Source organism: Pan paniscus, chromosome 12, assembly GCF_029289425.2.
Source record: "Pan paniscus chromosome 12, NHGRI_mPanPan1-v2.0_pri, whole genome shotgun sequence".
Lineage (NCBI taxonomy): Eukaryota > Metazoa > Chordata > Mammalia > Primates > Hominidae > Pan > Pan paniscus.
This window is the reverse complement of record NC_073261.2, coordinates 96,583,284-96,603,801: the sequence shown is the minus strand read 5'-3', so window position 1 is coordinate 96,603,801 and position 20,518 is coordinate 96,583,284. Positions and strand designations below refer to the sequence as shown.

At 42.7% G+C, this 20,518-nt stretch overlaps 1 protein-coding gene across 1 annotated transcript in view; it reads right to left on the bottom strand.

Annotated features, from left to right (window-relative positions):
• Positions 1-19,982, bottom strand: part of ALK (ALK receptor tyrosine kinase) — a 732,337-nt gene extending 712,355 nt beyond the window's left edge. The window contains exon 1 of the mRNA XM_003827145.4: positions 18,389-19,982. Within this exon, the coding sequence (XP_003827193.2) occupies positions 18,389-19,055 (667 nt within the window). The 5' untranslated portion in view covers positions 19,056-19,982. The remainder of the gene's footprint in view (positions 1-18,388) is intronic.
• Positions 19,983-20,518: the final 536 nt, after the last annotated feature.

Here is a 20,518-nt window from a genome sequence, read left to right as displayed (position 1 = left end):
CTTTATCCGATTGCATTATTGGCCAAGCCGCTCATCTCTCATTGAGAATCAGTGCTTTACTTAAGAAAAGCTGCAAATCAAACAACAGGGCTGTCCAGGGAACTGAGAATTTAGCTCCTTAAACATTTCCTCCTATAAATATAAATTGTTGCTTTCCTCTAAAGAAAGCCTCTCTCCCTGTGATCTATGAAGGATTGGAGAGGGGGTCAGGAAGATCGCCGTATCTTCTGGTGAACATTCTCGATCACCTTAATCCCTTCACTGACAGTCTTCTGATCTGAAAGAAATAGTTTATTGTGTTCCTCAGTTTACAAAGAATTAGGGGTAGGGGGTGTGGATCAACAGGAAGAACAGAACACAAAATTCATCAGGGAAGCAGAGGGGAAGGGGAAAGAGAATTACTTTGAATACAGTTGCATAATCCATAATTCAGCAAGCTTTTCATTTCTCTTATCTTCCAAAAAGACATGAAATTAATTTCTAAGCAAAGCGCATAATTTATGAGAAGTCTCTGTGCTGATGACTCCCAAATCCCCACGCCCAGCCCTGACTTCTTACATGAGTTCTAGTGCCACGTTTCCAGCTAGCAGGACACAGCAGCTTGGAGTTGGGCTATCATCTCGGCTCCCCAGGTGCAAATTGAACTCAACTCTTCCTCCCCAGTGTTTTTTCTTCCCAAATTCTTTTCTATCAAATGACCCATTATTATTCTAATCTTGCTGGCAAAAAGTGCTAGGAAACTTGAATTTCTCTTTTTCGGCCCCTTGTGCCAAGGCCTGTGAAGTTTTTCTGAAGCCATCCTCTTCTCCATCATCCTGCTGAATCTGCATCTTTCCAAATCTTCCCTCTCCTCCACCCCAGATTCCTGACCCCAGTCCCTACATGCTAATCCAGACCACACACCATTACCAGTTTCATCTTCCTAAAATGCTATTCACATCAGGCCTTTGATGGCTGCCTGTTTCCTGCTGCAAGAAAGTCAAACACCCTCTGCTTGCTCTCCAAGGTCCTGGCCCCATCCTGCCCATCCAACTGTACTTACCGACATAAAATCTCTTCTCCAAACTGAGAGGGCCCAGTAGAGCATGAGGCTCATTTTAGGCACTACAGGAAGACAAACTGGACTGACCTTGTGCTCCATACTCTGTGGTCCCCACCTGGAATGCTATTCCTCTTTCATCCTGACTATTCCAAACCCTACTCCTCCAAAACCCATCAAGCTTCAGCTCCATCAGGAAGCCTGTACTCACCACTCCTACTCACTGTTCTTTGCCCGAAGACATTTAGCTCTTAAGCTCACACCATCTAGTATTATTTTAAAGTATGTAGTATAATGCTCACAGTGCTTTTGATTTTACAGTGCACTAACCTATGCATATAATCTTATCTGATCCCCTCAACCTGGTGGGGTTGGTATCATCCCTGCACTTAACTAGGACCCAGAGAGTTTAAATGAAGATCATGAAACTAACTGATGATGGTGTCAAGTCTTGAATCCCCAAATTCTGACTCAAAATCCTATATTTTTTGTTTACCTCATTAGACTTTAAGTCTTTAAAGTCAGGGACTACATCTTGTAATTATTGCCTGTTACCCTATAGAACCGTACAAAGTCCTGAACGCATGGAAAGTCTCAATGACTATTTGTAGAATGAAGAATTGGAATTAAGGAAAAAGTCAGTGAACCATTAAGAATTGGGCAAGTGAATGTATAAACACAAACTGTATTCACTGGGACATGGGCTATGAAAGATAGAAAGAACTTGCTCAGATAGTCCTTTTAATATACCACATTTATATCCCTCATTCATTTCTTTTTTCTTCCTTCACTGATTCAGCAAATATTTACTGAGCACCTACTATGTCCCTCATCTGAGACAGATGAGTCAAACACTCCCTTGTCCCTCAGTCCCAACCCTAACATAAACCCTACCCAAATAAGGAAGAGAAAATAGTTTTTATGTATGTATGTAAGTAGGTAGATATTTATTTATCAGTTGGTCTATCAATCAATTGATTGATTGCCTCTGTTCACACAATTGGCTATAATGATTAGAACAGAAAACCATAACAAAGCAGCTCTGGTGAGTTTACTATATATCCAGAAAAGCATCAAAATAATTTAGGTTTTCCTTTGGGGTAGAAAGAAAAATAAATGTTCTTAATCTAGTCATGGTCTTTAAAGCATATTAGAGGTAAGCAGCTCTTATCATAATTTACCAATTACATAAGAATCAGAGAAGGTGATGATTTCTTATTACTGCTTTATGAAATTCTAACGGACCCTGCAACTGTTTATAGAAATAACACCTTCCCAGTCATGCTTCAGCATCAGCCCAGGAAATAGGTTAGAATCATAGGATTTTAATATGAAAAGGACAGAGATTAGAACTCACTTATTTGATATTACAGAAACAAAGACTCAGGAAGTTTAGGTGATTTGCCCAGATTAAAAAAGAATAACTTGGTATATTCTAAAATGAAAACCTAATCTCACAACTCCTGGTCGAGAACTCTCTTCCCTCCTTCCACTGCTTCAACTCACATTACAGTTTTTAAATTTTCCTAGTTAGTTATTGAAATAGGGTTTTTTTCTGCTGTGAAATTAAAAGATCTTACAATGAATATCTCGACTTTGGAAATATTATTTATGATTTAATTAAAATCCTTCAACATGAATAAATAAATAAACAAAAGATTCGCTGGTTCAATATGGAATCCTTAGGCAATGCATAATGGGACAGGATTGGTTTTCTGGTAACTTTCACTCTTAGAGCAAAACAGCTGCTCCAGTGCTCAATATCTAAAGAATTATATTGTGACCCTCATTTATTTAGTTATATTTTCCACAAGATAAACTCTAACTGTGAGAATAGTTAGATCTCAGCAAAAATGAGATAGAAACGAAGCCACAAAAAATAATGAGGGGAAACCCCTTTATTAATAACAACATCAATAATAAAACAGAAGATAATGGATAATATCTTCAGTGCTCTAACCATGTCACAGATGCTATACTAAACTCTTTTTAAAATTTACCTCATTTACTCCTCAAAAGAACCCTATAAAGCAAGTACTATAATTTTACAGATAAGGATGCTAAGACCAGAAAAACTATTTTCATATTAGCTTAAGAATGTCTGGAGCTGGGTGTCAAACCTAGAACTAATTCCAGATTCTGCTTCCTTAACACAATGTAGTATCCTCTCCTTTCAGAAGTACAGGGGTTAAAGAATGTTCAGAGTTCTTTAAACAAAACAAAACAAGAAACCCACCTTTCTGAGCCTGTTCCTGATGATAATTGAGTGTGAGGTTGAGTAGAGAATTACACTCTGTCTGGGGGATTACACTTCTATCAGGATTTACAGAGCTGAAGCAAGATAATTCTCCCTCCTTCTGTTTTAACAGTAAATGTCTTCAGTAAAATGGGAATAAATGATACACATACACATGCACATATAAAATACTTTGCATCTGATAAAGGAGAGGACATGTGGGTTGTGGGTCCTTCTCCAGATGCCACCACACCACTCAGATATGAAAAATGCAAACACAATTTTGTGCTGCAAAGTAATTTCTTGATGTTATCAAACATTCTCATTACTTATCAAGGGTCATTTACCACTTCTACTCTATTCTGATTTTTCACATTTTCTGTTTTCTGAAATACAAACACCACTGCTTGTGATGGATCCCTTAAAGTGCTTCTGATTCACATAGGTCAGCATGTTCATGTAAATTAGACTTAAGTCTAAACTATGTTTCTTGCCTAAATATTTAAGCACATAAATAATCTCTGGTTATCCAGGCTGTCATTTTAAGCTATTTGACATTTATTGTTCTGAAGAGAAGAAAGGTCAGATATATCAAATCTGCATTTGTGCTTCATGACATTTTTCTCCAATCAGATTCTTCCAAATTATGGTGTAAAGATTAATACTATGAAAGAAAGAAGGTAAGAGGGAAGGAAGAGAAGGAGGGAAAGGGAAAAGGAAAGGGAAAGGGAAGGGAAGGGGCAAGGAAAGAAGGAAGGAAGGGAGGAAGGAAGGGAGGGAGGGAGAGAGGGAGGGAAGGAGGGAGACAGAGAAGGAATCCCTTTTCCTACCTTAGCCAGCCACAGTGAAGCATTCTATTTAGTAAATTTTGTGCTTTCCCCCTTGGCTGCATTTGTCAAGCAGATGTGTGGGTCCAAGGGGGCTGGAGCATGAAGGGAAAGGCAGGATGCGAGGAATGGAAGGGGATGCATGGCTTTGTGATCTGTTTAGCACAACCTTTGCTCATACTTCACAGAACAGATTGAGACCGCTGTCTGGCCCCACTCCTGGGCTCTCTGCCTTTCATCTCTGCATGGCCTTGGATACATTTGTCTTCTCGTCTCAGAGAAGGAGGTTGTTTTCCTTCTCTATTGTACCCCTGCCTGCAGTTCTGCCCATGCCTACCGCTAAACTGCAACAACACAGGTTTCCCAGTTCAAGGGCCTCGCTATAGAGGGTCAGATCACAGGAGCAGAATGTTGTCCTCGTCTGGGGCCATGCTTTAAGAGGAGAGGGCGTGTGGGGCAGGGGGGAAGAAGCAGGCTCAGTGAGCACTGTGAAACCTGTGGTGAAGGAGGAAAAGTGACAAGGGGGCTAGAGACGTTTGTTTCCTTCCCAGCATGTATCATCATTTCTCATTATATATTTATTTGTTCATTTGCACATTTAATATTCTTCCCTCACCATTCTATAAATCCCATGAGGGCAAAGCCCATGTCTGTTTTGTTCATTGCTGTCTGTGCAGCATCTAGTACAGTGTCTAACATACTGAAGCTGCCCAATAATTATTTGTTGAATTAATGATTTTTTAAAGAAAAGGGATAGGAGAGAAAGAGGAGGAGAATGAAAAGGAGGAGGAGACAAAGAAAAATATATATGATATGTGGGATAACTGACTTCAGATGTTTGAAGGACCCTCATGTTGGGGAGAAGTTAATACTTGTCAGCCAAACTACAGTCACAAGTAAAAGACATAAGACAGAGAGATCATAGATGTGGAGTTAAACAGGCTGAAATTCAAATACCAGATCCTTCACTTACTGGCTGTGCAACCTGGATCATGTTATCTGACCTCTCTGAGCATCAGTTTCTTTATTTGCAAAAATGAAAAGGATACTAAAATCATAAAACTACCACATTATAGTGAGGATTAAATAAAGCAGTCTATGTCAAACTGTTCAATGGTAGCTGTTATCATTAAATTACAGAGGAATAGAATTTGACCACTATTAAATATTTTCCCAACAGACTTGTCCAACAGGTAACAGGGCAGCCTTGGAAAATAGTGATCCCCACATCCCCAGAAATATACATATACATTTAAGTTTTTTTTTGTTTTTGTTTTTGTTTTTGAGACAGAATCTTGCTCTGTCGCCCATGCTGGAGTGCAGTGGCGCAATCTCAGCTCACTGCAAGCTCCGCCTCCCAGGTTCACGCCATTCTCCTGCCTCAGCCTCCCGAGTAGCAGAAATATTTTTTTAAATAAGATTGAATGAACTCTATTTTAAGAGGAAACTCCAGAAGCAGACAGGGCCCTAGATATAACGGCATCTAAGTCCTGTATAAGAGTCTGCACCTAGATTGAATGGTTTTGCTATACAATTATCCTCTCTCTTTCAGATACCTGAAATCTTTTCTCTTTAGCTTTTTCCCTCCTGATTTTCAACATTAAGAGGTTTTCTATCATAAAACATGTTTCCTCCATGCTGCTGAACCCTCTGACATCACTGATATTTCATTCTCTTTCTCTTCTTTCTTTCAAAAGACTTCTTAAATGACTACTTAAACACATTTTGCTTCTATTTCTTCAGCACTCTCTCTAAATTTCCTTCTGCCTGTTCCTGCTCTGTACAAGACACTCCGTGAATTGCTCTTGGTCCAACACAATGGTCTTTACACTCCATCTGCCTTGCTGAGCTTCTATAACACCACATGATCCACAGAGGCCTCTGTTCCTTCTTGTAAGAAAATTCTTTCTGGTGATGTCATTGACTCCATTCTACTGTCTAATTATGAACTTTCCTAAATCTAAGCTGTGACCTTCCTTCTTTCCTCTCTCTACGTCCTCTGGAAAACTCATCTCTTTTTTTCAAGGATTAAATTACCACGTGCGTGTAAATAGCTCCCACATCGATATCTTCAGCCTTGACCTCTTCCCCATTCCTGCTTCAGGCCCATGTTTTCATGTGCATCCCAGATACCCTCATCTTTGGATGGATGCCACACTAGAATTATTGTCATGCCAACCACTCACCCCTCAAACCAGATCCTCTTCCCAACTGTCTTCTTTATCAGTAAACCATAAGTCTTCAAGGTTCCAAAACTTTAGACTTTTGACTCCTTCTCATTTGTTCCTCTTATATCTGGGCATCTATTGGCCCAGCTCTGACTCTTTCATTGCTTATTTGGTGTAATAGCTTCACGGGGCTCCAACACTAGCCCTCTCTACATCCAGGCCTGAGACCCCACTAAAATACATTTCCTGAATAATCTGCAGTCAACACGCAGTCAAAATGCATCTCCCCTACTCAAGACCTAAATAGGTTCAGATTTCTCTAGCATCAAATCAAAATTCCAGACACAAAAAGCCAGGCTAACCTCTAGTTCAGAATATCTGACCTAGCACCTTAGAGCTCTCTGCTCTGGCTGGTTCTACTCTCCAGAGCGCACACACACACACACACACACACATTGTCTGTCTGCCTTTCTGTCTCTCTGTCTCTCCTTTCTCTTCTCTTCTCTTTCCTCTCTCCCTTTCTCTAGCCAATTGTTCTTCATCTGGGCATTATTTTGGCTCTTGCCCCAACTCAGAAGATCCTTTGCCCTTCTCTTTTGAAGTAAAAAGCTGCACTCTCTCCAAGACTCTATTCTCAAATTACCTCCTTCTGGAAGTGTTTTTATTTTTTACTCACTTCTATCTCAATCTCAAAAGGAAACCATCATTCTCAGCAGACATCCTTTGACCTGACTCCCTGCCAAAAGGCAATAAGCTTATTGTTTCTAAAATTCCAGAGCTATAGTTTCCTGTATCAGAGAAACTTTACCTCTCCCATAATGCACTGAAAACTATTGCTCATCTGCCTTTAAGGGAATGCTTTTGAGATTTGGAGGTACAGCATGAAACTCTCCTTAATCACCCCAGCAGGAATTGACCTCTCCAACCCTCTATCCAACTACTATAACCAGCTGCACCATTTGTTTAGCATTCAAGTGCTGCCTTTTATTGGAGTTATTTATTAGCATACTTTGTCTGCCTTTTCTCCTCCAACTAGTTTGTGAACTCCTGGGAGGAAGAGACTGTACTTCATTCAACTTGGCAAGTGCTCAATTTAAAAGAAAAAAAAAACTAAACCAATAAATAAGCATTTCCTCAGGCAAAAATTCAAACTTATAGATCTCCATTAAAAGGATTCCCTTGTCTAATTTCTCTTTGGTGCGCACCTCCCATGGAGATCTATATGGTATCTCAGGAGACAAGCTAGTATGACCTAGATCCCAAAGCTTATCATATAGGCTCCTGGCCATGATACAAGAACTAGCACTGCACGATCCTTCCTACCATGAATAACTGTAAAACTGAGAAAATATTTGAAAGAAACTGTGGAATAATCAGCAACACAGGACTATAATCCTTGAAAGAGTGAGAATGTATGTGGTGGGCCCTAGCACTGTTCTGATTTTTTGCCTAGAGGCATTTACCAGACTCTGACATAGGAAAGAGAAGGCCAAAAAGAGCATAGTGGCCTCAGTGACTTAAGGTCATAGAGATTGGTGTCTAGGAAGGCTGAAGCAGCTCGAATTTCCAGGGAGCAAACCAGAGAAGGCACAACTAGACACACATACACACACAGAGAGAGACAGACAGACAGACAGACAGAGAGAGAGAGAGAGAGAGAATGCTCCACAAAACTGCCTAGAAGTCCCCTTGAGTCTTTGGCTAAATATTAAGTTGTGCATTCATACAGTGAGATTCCACAAGACTAAGCAAAGAGCAGCTACCAAGTAAAGAATAGCTATCAGGGAACTGTAAGCCAAACAATTTCTACAGCTCATACATGGAATTGGGAAATGTTTTTTAAGTGTGTAAGAACCAGAGAGGAGAGACCTCATTGAATACCTTTGAATACCCGAGGCATGTGGTGGAGACTCCAGAAAGGCCAAACCTTAAGAGGAGGCTTAAACTAACCATAGAATAAAGACTTCTCTAAACTCCCTCAAACAAAGCTTGACAATAATCCTTGAAAGTATAAAATTGATGGACAAGTCAATTAACTGTCAAAGAAAATTCAAAAGTCTTTCAATGAAGACAAAAATGTCCACACATTCAGCAATGGAATATTCATAATGCACAACACCAAAAAAAAAAAAAAAAAAAACTGCAAGGTATGCAAAGAAGCAGGAAAATGTGACCTATTTCCAAGAGAAAAACTGATCAATATAAGTAGACATAGAAATGATAGAAATACTATAATTAGTGGAAAGGAACTTTAAAATAGCTGTTATACGTGTTCAAGGACTTAGAGAAAGACATAAACATAATGAAGATAGAAATAAAAATGGAAGCAGAAATTCTAGAGCTGAAAATCAATACAGTATCTAAAGTGAAAACTTATTACATGGGCTGGTTTATTAGCACATTAGACACTATAGAAGAAAAGAGGGTGAACTTCAAAATATGCAATAAAAACTATGCAGACTGAAATACAGAGAGAAAAGGGGCTGAGAAAAAAAATGAACAGACCCTTAATAAAGTATGGGAACCATAAAAGTATAGCACAATTGTAATTGAATTCTTAGGAGGAGCAGAAAGCAATTTTTTAAAAAATTTCCAAATGTGATGAAAAATATAAAGAGAACCAAGAGCCTATCAACAAATTGCTAGGAGGAAAAACACAAAGCAAATTACATAAGGGCACATCATTAATCAAATTTCTAAAATCCTATGATAAAAAGAAAATCCTAAGGAAGGCAGAAGGTGGGAAAGACATAACAGGAAACAGGTAAAGAGCATCTCTGACTCAGGAAATTCTCTGACTCACTGGAAATAATGCAAACCATGTAACAATGGAGCAACAGCATTAAAGTGCTATCCACCTGAAAGTATACCCAGTGAAAATCTTTTTCTGAAATGAAAGCAAAATAAAGTCACTTTCAGCAAACAAAAGCTGAGATAATTTAAATACAGAATAGCACAACATTAAATATTAAAGGCTAAAGGAAAAAATTACAGATGGAAACTCTGATTCAACATAGAAATGAGAAACTCCAAGTGCAGCCAAGATGAAATAAGCCCACAAAGTCTTGTTCATCCTGTTCTTTACAACCGAAATACTCTGGACAAAACAACAACAACAACAACAACAAGAAAAACAAAAAATGACTACTGGGGACTCTGAAAAGTAAAATCAGGAACATTGAGGAAGAGAGTCAAAACCTGAAAAAAGCAATTCATATGAAGGCAAGTCTTCTGTTTTTACCTCTTTTGTCTGTGAACCGAATGCAGGCACCCAGAAAATCTGTGGTGGTGGCACCATGGACAGCTAAGGGGCCCAAAGCAATCTTTTCTTTCTCACCCAAAGGACAGGGAAAGGAACTTTATGATTCAGTGAGTGCAGAGGAAAATCTACATTTACTTGTTTTTTCCTTCTTATCTCATGATGGTGACCCTTCAGTAGAGCCAGCATAGCTGCTGATAGAAACCCTCAAATAGAAACCCTGGTAGAAACCACAACTTTCAGGATAAAGGACTGGGAAAGGGGTCCCTTCAGTCCAAAGAGTATGGAGGGAATCCCCATTTTGTTTCTCTTTATCATCTCTCTACTTTCATCTGCTTTATCATCTCTCTGCTGTCATCTCTCAAGGGCAACCCTAAATGCAGGATCTGTGCAGCAATAATACAGGTAGGTAAAACTCTAAGTTTAAGGAGAATCCTAAAGAGAGCTGGAGAAGGAAATATGCTAATTCGCTGAAGGAACTGGCCAAGGGCCTCAGCTCACCTGAGTGGCAGAGGTGTGGACAGACTCAAAGCAGAATAACAAAGGCTTTGAGAACAAAGCAAAGGTTCAAACCACACCCAACTCAGACCAAACAATGTAATGTACAAAATTTGCAGGATACAATCTCAAATTACTCAACATAAAAGAAAAAAAATGACTAATTCTTAAGAGGAAAGATATCATATGCCAATAATAAGATCATCCAGATGTTGGAATTATCAAAGACGTGAAAGAAGCTGTTATGACCATGTCCCAGAAGGTGAAAGTAAACACTCTGGAAAATGAATGGAAAGGTAGTTCTCATCAAGAAACAGAAGTCATTGTCAAATATGAAACATTTAAACTGGAAACTAAAATATCTAAAGTAAATAATTATATCAGAATGGAGATAACAGAGGAAAGAGTCAATCAACTTGAGGATAGGTCAATAGAAATTGTTCAATCTACAGAACAAAGAGAAAAATTTCAAAAAAAGAAATTAGCAGCGTCTCAAGAGCATGGGAGATCTAACAGGTGTGTAATCAGAGTCTCAAAAGAGGAGAGGAATATATTGGTGCAGGAAAAAAAGGAGAAAATAATAATTGAAAAATCCCATTTGATGAAAGACATAAACTTATAGACTCAAGAGTCTCAAAAAACTACAAACAGGATAAAGTCAAATAAAACCATGCAGAGATACATCATAATCAAATTCTGAAAACCAAAAGCCAAGAAAAAAATATTGAAAGCAATTACAAAAAGGAACAACAATTTAATGGCAGATTGCTCATCACAAACTATGAAGGACACAGGAACAAAATAGTTAAAGTGTGGAAAGAAAGGAACTGTCAATGCATAATTCTGAACCTAGTAAAAATATCCTTCAGGAACTAAGAGAATTTATTGACAATAGTCTTATTCTAATGGAAATGCAAAAAAAGACCTCTTTAGGCTGAAGGGAAATAATAAAATAGAAAATATTGAAACTTGAGGAAAAGGGAAGAGCAAAAGAAATGGTATATATCTGGATAGCTATAAAGGACAATTTTTCTTTTTAAAAGTTATTTAAAACATGCATGACTGGCATATATATATATTTTTTTATTTATAATACATATATAAATATACAGGCTTAGCAAGTTTAAGAGAGTTGTAGAAGATTGCAAAGCTAACAAAAGATAAAGAACATCATAGAATTCATGTCTTTGAGCTCCTAATCTAGTGTTCTCCTCACCACAGAACACTTACTTTAATTATCTGGGCTTAAAAGAGTCCTTTCCATGCTCACCCTCATGAACTCACATTCCAATGAAAACTAAATAAAAGATAAGTAGGGGTCAAAGAAAAATATAACCAATGGTTCGATCTATCCTCATTTCCTTTGGCTAGTTTCCTGATTTCTTTAAGCCTGCCTAGATTTCCCTTGTCCTCTAACCTCATACCTTTTTCATACCTTCCTTTAGCTTTATTCTTACTCTAAGGATTTCTGACTGCCTACCACTGCATGCACCTGTTGTTAGTCAGAAAGGTAAGGTGCAAGAAAAAAAAAAAGACTCTTAAATAACCAAGGGATTGGGTGTATCTTCCCCAAGGGAGATCTTCTCTGCCCACTTTCTGGAATATGTACACCACAACACAAAGCGAATCTGATAGAATTTCCCTGGGAAAGGACCCAAGCTCAGAACAGCCAGCTGAAAAATTCATCACAAAATTTACTGAAGAAAAATAAGCTATTCTGAAAAATACAATTAATCAAAAAGCGTACTGAAGAATGCCTCCAACCTCCTCCACTACCTCACCACCAGGCCAACACTCCCTGCTTACATCTTGACCTGTGTGAAAGAGCCCTGGTCATCACAAGGTTAAGAAACATTGGCCACACCCTAGACCACAGAGCAACACAATGGCTGTAAAGAAGAAGGACTCCTTGATAGCTTTATTCTCAGCTCTCTCCACATGATCCTAGACCTACAACCATCCTCACCCACACGCCTTATTTTTTATCTACTCCCAAGTAGAGATGATGTTCATGTGCATCTTTTGGAGGCAATGGCTCAGCTATGGTTCATAAAAACCACCATGTACAAAATGCTCTGTGGTTCTTAGCCTCTTTTTTTAGATTGAGGGATCTTCCCGAGGCAGCCTCCCACTCAAGTCCCTGGGTTATACGTCTCCAGGGATACTCAAAGTTTAACTGCTCTTAATGTGCTCAGGTCCATTAACCAGTTGGTAATTTACATTTCTCTCCATATTCTCCACTTGGCAATGAATGGTGATGCTGAAAATACAGAAAAAACACATCTTCAGCTAATTAAAATAAAAGAGTTACCAGAAGCCAGTAGCCCAGTGCCTCTAGACCTGGACAGAGCACTCTCAGTTAAGAAACGTCTGCCATCAGAAAATGATTCCGCTGTAACATCTCTATCTTGTTCTTCCTCCATCTTAACTTTCATATTTTCATAAAGTTAAGCCTTGGTTTCTTTCTGTAGAAAAAAAGAACTGGATTGCGAATATGCTGGTGGACTCTTTGAACTGAATCCAAAGTCAAAAGACTTACGAGAGGACATTAATTCATGGGGAGGAAGTAAATACCACACTTCAATCCTCCTTTCCATGCATATTTCTGAGAAAGTCGCCTTCCATGGTGAAATGGTAGAAACTACTACGCTTATAACTCTCTTCATTTCCCATACATCCTACCTTTCATCTCTTAGGAGTAAGAAGCTAGTTGAATGGAGAACCACAGCATCACAACTGCTGCTGCCAAGATTGCCACACATGGCCACACATAGAGATTACAACTCCAGATGGCACCATTCAGACAGACTAAAATGTATATGGAACCCCTAGAGTTGCAGAGTGCACAGCCTGCATGACCAGATGCTGGAGTGCTGCTGTTGCTATTATATAAAAAAACCATAGTGGTTCATATTGATGAAGCACTTTATTTTGCATCAGGCATTGGGTTAAGGATTTGCACACATCATCTAATTTAATCCTCATGACAACACCTTGAACTATTACTATCCCCATTTAGGAACATTTAAGAACTATTATATCCCTATTTTTCTAATGATAAAGCTGGGCCTCAATGATTTCAAGGAATTTTTCCAAGCCCTGGCTATAGCCCACCAAATATTTGTTGCATGGTCTTCTAGCAAGGATACTGGAAATTTTTTCACCTATTGACATGTCTTGCTCTTTGTAATCTGCACTTGGAGATGATTCCCTTAGTGGAAAGAACTCTGATTTGAAGGAAAGGGGAACTGTGGTTCTAGTCAGTATGAAAGTTTCCAGGTGTGTACCATTTTGTGCTATATGACCTGGAAAAATATGGTCTGGATTCCAGTTACTTCATTTACAAAATAAAGCAAACATTTGTCCTGCCTACCATAGGATTAATAAGTAATAATAAATGTGAACATGCTTTATAAATTGTAAAGTTCCAAATAACCATAACAGGACACTAATAATGATTATAAAGAAAGGCAAAATTTCCTTTACAGGTCAGACTGGAAAAATTTCCATGTTGTGAGGTTGCCAGGCAGTGATCCTGAGTGGCAGGGCACTGAGACTTCCGCTGATCAACTCTCATTCTTTTCTTCTCCCACCTTCAGGCCAGTTCCTCCTGATTTTCAGCAGACCAACTTCCTTATAGATATTCCTTTCTCACTCTGTTGCCCAGGCTGAAGTGAGGTGGCACAATCTTGGCTCACTGAAACCTCCAACTCCCAGGTTCAAGCAACTCTCCTGAGTAGCTGGAACTAAGGCGCATGCCACAATGCCTGGCTAATTTTTTTATTTTTAGTAGAGACAGGGTTTCACCATGTTGGCCAGGCTGATCTCGAACTCCTGACCTCAAGTGATCTGCCCTCCTCGGCCTCCCAAAATGCTGGGATTACAGGCATGAGCCACTGCGGCCAGCCTAGATACCCATTTTTATTAATAATCACACTCTCCTCCCATGCCTTACACAAAAACCCCTCATGGACCTTCTTTCTCTTTTAAAAATTTTTGAAATGTTAAATTGGATGTGGATGAACTTCATCTTTCAAATGGCAATATAGATTCTCAACATTTAAAGGGATTTTTAAGTAGCCAGTAGGAGTCCACCAAATCTAGAACTGATGGCATCTTCTCAAGACACAGGTCACCTTTTGCCCTGCTCAGTGATGCTTTGTCATATACCCTCACCCATAGATGTATCTTAGATACACAATTCTCTGGTGATTGTGCCTCCCAAACCCCTGGATATACAGATCGCACCCCAGAGAAATAATCTATGTTTAATTGGAGGGCAGGGAAGAATAAATTCAGTAATTTCAAAATATTTGTCATTAATAATTTTTTAAGTGCTTCTCACCAACTTCAAAGATGTATATGCAATTCTTTTCTTTTCCTCTAAAAACACCAATGCCCAAAGGCTCCAGGGTTTGGATCATAAAAAGGTTCTGATTCCTTCTGCCATTCTGCATCCCAGCTCTCTGTCCTGTTGTAGCTTCTCAATATGTGAAAATATAGAACTGATTAATTAGGAATGCTGGGACTTGTCTGACCCACATCTCACCTGACTCCCCACTCCATTGGAATTCCATTCCATAGTCAGAGGAATATCAATGTCAGAAAACAAGGTTTCCCTGATATCCAACCCGAAGTTTGCTTCTACAAGTATGATCCAATTACTTCCATGGGCCACGCTAAATAACTCCTCTCCTTCACTGCCACTCTCTCTCTTCAGAGATTTGTAGATTGTTACCATGGCTTTCCCTTCGTCGCCATTTAGCCCAGCCATATATATTTAATTCTTTTCATCTTTCATGGTAAATCAGTCCCTTCAACTGTTAAATCAGCTCTCTGCTCTTCTCTGGACTAGTTCCAATTCTCCCAATTCACCTCCAATAACTGATATCCCTTCTGGGAGCTCCAATTTCCTCTCCATCCTCCTTTGCTCTCTCTGCCCACTCCAGAAATGAAATGGGAAGGGACTGACAGATATGGGAGTTCAAAGGTCAGATATATTGCATTGCATACATCTCTAAATTGCTCAGGCCTCTCCATAGTACATGTAAAATCCAAAGTCATGTATCCACTTTCCTGGGTGGGGAGGGAGTGCTTACAGGGAAATAGGCCTCCTATCCCATGAGTCATCATCCCCTAGCCCTCTGCCTGGGTGACGGCAGAAACAGATCTCAAAACACCTGTAAGCCAGGATACAAACTGGAGCTGTGGGCAACATGCCAGCCTTGCAGACAGACATCTTTTCTATGATTTGGGCTGTCCTGGGAGAGGCCAGAACCATTAATACAGTCCCAGAAACTACCTCTTCACCTCTTCTCCATGAATGGGTGAATTTGGGATCTGCCTCAGACTTGAAATGCCGATCCTATTTATGAATTCACAGTAACCCACAAAGAAAAACCATTAGCATTTCATGCATTATAAGGCCTCTCAGACATCTTTCTGTCCTCTCAGACAGCCCAAATCACAAGCAGTGCAACGGTTTTGCTTTCTTCTAACTGGTGCTTTTTCATTTTTACTATTTTAGTCATGGTCCTGCTCAGGTTTAGGAAGCTATCTTTGGTCTGAGCCAAATGGGCTGCTCCAGGCCCCTCACCACAAAACATGGAAGAACAATCAGCTCTTCCCTCCCCCACAAATAGCCCCATCAGCATCATTGTGTACCTCCAGACAAGACACTTGGGCAGACACAGGAAGAAAATAAGCTGAGCTGTGCCTACTTTCCTTCTGTATTATTGAAGAGCCCACATCATAGAAGAGTTAAATGCCTTTTCTATAAATCAGAGCCTATATAAAAATAATAAACCCATTTCTCCAAACATGATAAATAGCAAAATCAATCCCAGTGTCAGAACCTAACCTTGAATTTTCATAGGGAAAATGAATGGAACCATAATGATACATGTTGTCTGAAACACAGAACATGGTATAGCAAGGTGTATCTACTCCATGGGGATGTCTGCAATGGAGACTGTATCTGAATGAGGCTGGGGAGGCAATGATAATGTGAGAGAGGCTAGTCCTGCATGGCCAGCTGCCTAACTGCAGACAGCATATGTCCTCAGAGAAAGGAGAGACCAGGCTGTTCCAAGTATGATCACCACAAGGCCTGAAGTGCTTTTCAATAGGCTGGCTGTCTCTCTGGAGGTCATGGGGAGCTCATCCAGTTACACTTAGTGTCTTATTTGATCCTATCAATAATCATTTGATTCCAATCCTGCTGAAAAATGCTTGGCCAAATTTTCTTGCCTTTTAATGGCAGAATCCTGGCTCCTACTGAAATCAGCATTGCTAGATGTGTCAAATGATGCATAAGGGCTTGGTCCAGCTGCCAAATGTACTGGGCCACGGAGGGAGGGCTTGGGATGCCCACAATGCTTCCCTACAGCCAATAGCAGAGAAGCCCTTGGAGCACAGCCTTTCTACATAAACCTCCCCACTCAGCAGCTCCAACACCTTATTTAAGACTTGAGTGGAGTATATTCTTTAAATGAATTAAGCATGTGACTCTTCAGAGACACCCACTGATAGCTTCATGCAACCTACCTGTTTACAGTTGGCAGGTTCGGGGCTGTAGAAATGAGCCCTTTTGCCTGTCACCAACATCTGACAACAGCTGATACAGACTGCTGGATTCTATGGTCATTTGATAAAAGGTGATCGGGAAGCTCCACAGATGCTCAGAGGCATGAAACTAGAAGATAATCTGCATTTCCAGAGAAGTCATTTTTATATCCATTACTAAAACACTGGGCACTAAAACAGAATGTTGCATGTATAAACCACACAAACCACAATGACATTAAAGCCCAGCTTTTCTTTACAAAAACATCTTGGGTGGAACAACAGTATCAGTCTTCCATCTCAGTTCACTGAAGGCACTATCAAACTCATCAGTGCCTCTTAGGATGGTCTATATAAATTCCAGCACTAAATGAAAAGGGCTCACTTTAGGTGCCAGTGTCACTAACACTAATGTTGAAATGTGCATCCGCACTCTGTTTTTCTTGGGGGTCACATACTAGTATGTATTCTGTGCAATGACTAGGGAACCTCAGCTTCTGAATATCCCTCCTGCATGAGAGTACTCGTGTGTGTGTGTATGTGTGTGGACAAGCATGCAAGATACTTGTAGCTCTACAATGGGCCCTTTTCAATGGTTTCCATCCAATTAATATTAGACATTAGCAGCCAGTGGAGCATAAGAACTTCATTTATTTCTGATGATGAGAATGATAGAAAAGAAGCTGGGTTTGCTTGATGGAATTTGTGTAGGCTTTTTAAAAGCCTGATTTCTTTTCTGTGCCTTTCTTATTCATTTACATTGTATATTTTATTCACAAGTCTTCCCCAGTTGTCTTACAAGAAGAACATCGATTCAAAACCACCTGGTTTTCCAGTCAAAGGATACTCTGGAAAGAGTTAGAAGTAAGTGCCTGCACACACACACACCCCCAACTCAGTGAATATGGGAAGAAATGAGGGAGTAAATGAAACAGAAAAATCTCATTTTAGGAGTCTCCAGCAGGGAGATCTGCAGTGAAACAAGCTGCCAGAGACTATCATCAAGAGCTGCTGCTGCAGACGTTCAAGCTAAGAATCAGAGGGGAAAGGAGGAGTGGGGAAAGGTAAGAAAAGCAGGAAAACCAACGATGGTTTCTCCCTGGCTTCATAGTGACTCCCCAAAGGAAGACAATCTTGACAACTTTCCTTCCTTCCTCCACACCTCCCTCCTGTCCTCTGTTCCTTAGTTTCTCTGGGGCTTTCCCAACAACATGTAAGAGAAAGGATGAGTCGAGAGTGCATAGCAGACTGGGTGGGGGTGGGAGGGGGAGAATAAATAAATAAAGAAGAGACAATCCCTGGCAATACCTGCCCAAGCCAACGTTTGGAATGGTGACAGTTGGGTGAGATTCAATAATATGAAGAGAAGGTACCATATTTCCCAAATCTGTGCTGGCCAGGAACAAGAGGGAGAGAAGGGCAATAGTTTTGACATCTACTACTAAGCTTGGAACCTGGAAGTAATCGGGGCATTTCAACTGTCCCGGGGCCCAGGAAGAGGGGCGCCCAATTTTGTCTCGGACAGCGTATAAGTCCAGAGAAGAAGGCGCTCTGCCAAGAGTATGAAACTTTTCCCCCAACTTGGTTGCTAAAGAGGAAGGAAGACCCCTGAACTGCGTTCAGGGAGAAAACAAGAAACTACGGTCTGATTCGAGAAGGAGGTTTGCGGGAGGAAGGAGGGCGATGAAGCAGAGCTGAGGTTTTAGAAAGTGGGGTGGAAGTGAAGATTATTTAATGGTTGCATATCAATGTGACTAAAAACACTAAATCCCGCACACTCAGGCGGGAGCTGCTCACCAGTCCCGAAGATCTGGAAGAGAAGGCGGGGCTGGGAGGCGCGAATTGCCGCGGACAGCCTTCCCTCTCTGCCCACTTCCGACGCCTTCTTCTCGGGCATCAGGCGGATCCTCAGTCGCCCTTCGCCTTGGCGAATCCACCAACTGAACAGCTCGCTGAGATTGAACTGGAGCAGCCCCACAGCTGCCTCCCCGGGGGGCCCGACGCAACCCTCCAAGATCGCCTCCTCGCCCAGCTCCAGCACCAACTGCTTGGCACGCCGGAGCTTGCGCACGGAGCCGCCCTTCAGCACCCTGGACAGCGTCCGGGCCTCTGCCGGGGCTGGTGAACCGGCGGTCCAGGAGACCCCCGGCGCCGGCCCCAGCAACCTGAGCAGCGGGGCGCAGTCCAGAGCTAGCGAGCCGCGCGCCTCGGGCCTGCCAGCCTTCAGCTCCGAGGAGGATGGTGGCAGCAGTAGGTCCCGGGCGTAGACACGGAAGAGCGAGGGCACCACGAAGTCAACTGCCAGACTCTTCCTCTGCAGGCGCGAGTAGCTGAGTGGCTCCCGGGGCTGCAGCGGCGGCCCCGCAGCTGGGGAGCCCGCGCGCTGGCCGGTCCCCATCCCGGAGCCCACAGCTGCCGTGGAAAGCAGCAGCGGCAGCAGCCACAGGAGCCCGATGGCTCCCATCCCGCCGGAGGAGGCCGTTTACACTGCTCTCCGGGCCCAGCCTCACCCTTCGCTCTCCCCGAGATGGGAAGAGGCTCTGAACAGTCCTTGGTACCCAGCGGCTCCTTCCACCTGATCTCCAGAGGACTGTGCGTGCGCGCAAGTCTCTTGCTTTCCCCCAACTGCACGGAGGCGAGCAGGAGTCTAAATGAAACAGACCTGGAAGCTCAGGGGCGAGTCCAGAGACACTCAAGCACACTGGGCTCACTGGCTGGGACCTTGAGCCTCCCGCTCTCCGCGCCGAGTGCCGCGCCCCCGTCTGTAGCTCGCTGCGCTCAGTACAGAGGAACTACTATGGTTGAAGGGAGGTGGCAGTTGGGTACCGTCCTCTCCTGCCCCCCGCAGTCGGAGCTGGGGTCTGTCCCCTCTCGGGGCAGCCTCCAATCTCTGCAACTTTTAAGGCTGAGAACGGCGGCTCCCAGCTGCTGCACGCTGTCCTGGCCGCCTCCTGCGTTCCTTTTGGCTCCTCCAAGCTCTTCTGCCCGGTCTGGGCGGGAACCGAGGGCGGAGGCTGCAGTCTTGCGCACCCTCAAGCTATCTCTCCGCTGCGGGAAGGCTTCGGACTGTCTGCCTGCTGAACTTCTGGGCGTGAATCCCAGCCCCCGCGCTGCGCAAGTTTGCAGCGTCCTTGCTCTCACCCGCGCCTCGGCTCCTCAGAGTTCGCAGGCACTGGAGCGGCCCCGGCGGCAGCAGCTGAGGGCGTTCAGGGCAGGGGCGCCCGAAATCTTGCCGCCCCCTCCTCACCCATCATCAGCGCCCGCGGCTTTGGGTGGCCGGCCAGAGGGCGGCCGGAAAGCACCTCGGTGTCCCGCGACCCTCCGAACAGAGGCGGCGGGAGGTACCAGCTGCTACTGCCGCTGCCGCCCCCAGAGCCGCTGGATCGCATCTGCCTGGGCGCCCGCCACTTGCAGCTGGCTGAGCCGCGCGAGCGCGCGCAGGGAGGGGGCGGGGCCCGGAGGGGGCGGGGCTCACAAGCCAACTCCGCGCTGCTGCCCGACCCACGCAGTCCGGCCTCGCCCCGCCCCACCCGCACCCTCCAACCAATGGCGTGGCTCGATCGGCTCCTATGCAAATCTGCAGAGGCCTCGGCATTCATTGAGAAAAGCAGTGAGCCCGCCCCACCCTCCCTCTGTTCCCTCTCCAGTCTCTTGTTCCTTCCCCTCCTCCAGATTCCCTGCCCTATTTCTCTGCAGTGTGAAAGGGAGCAAATGTGAGAAATGGAAGAGGCCTTTGCAATCAAGCACTCTCCCTAATTATACATTTAAGAGATTAAACGGGTCCGACTTCGGAAAAACAGGTTCCAGAATAAAACTGGAGGAGAGGGGAAGGGAGGGGGGAGTGGGAAGGGAGGAGGAAGTCGGGAGAGGGTGGCAGCGCGACACTGGCAAATCTGAGAACAGCTTGTATTAAGGCCCTGAGACAGA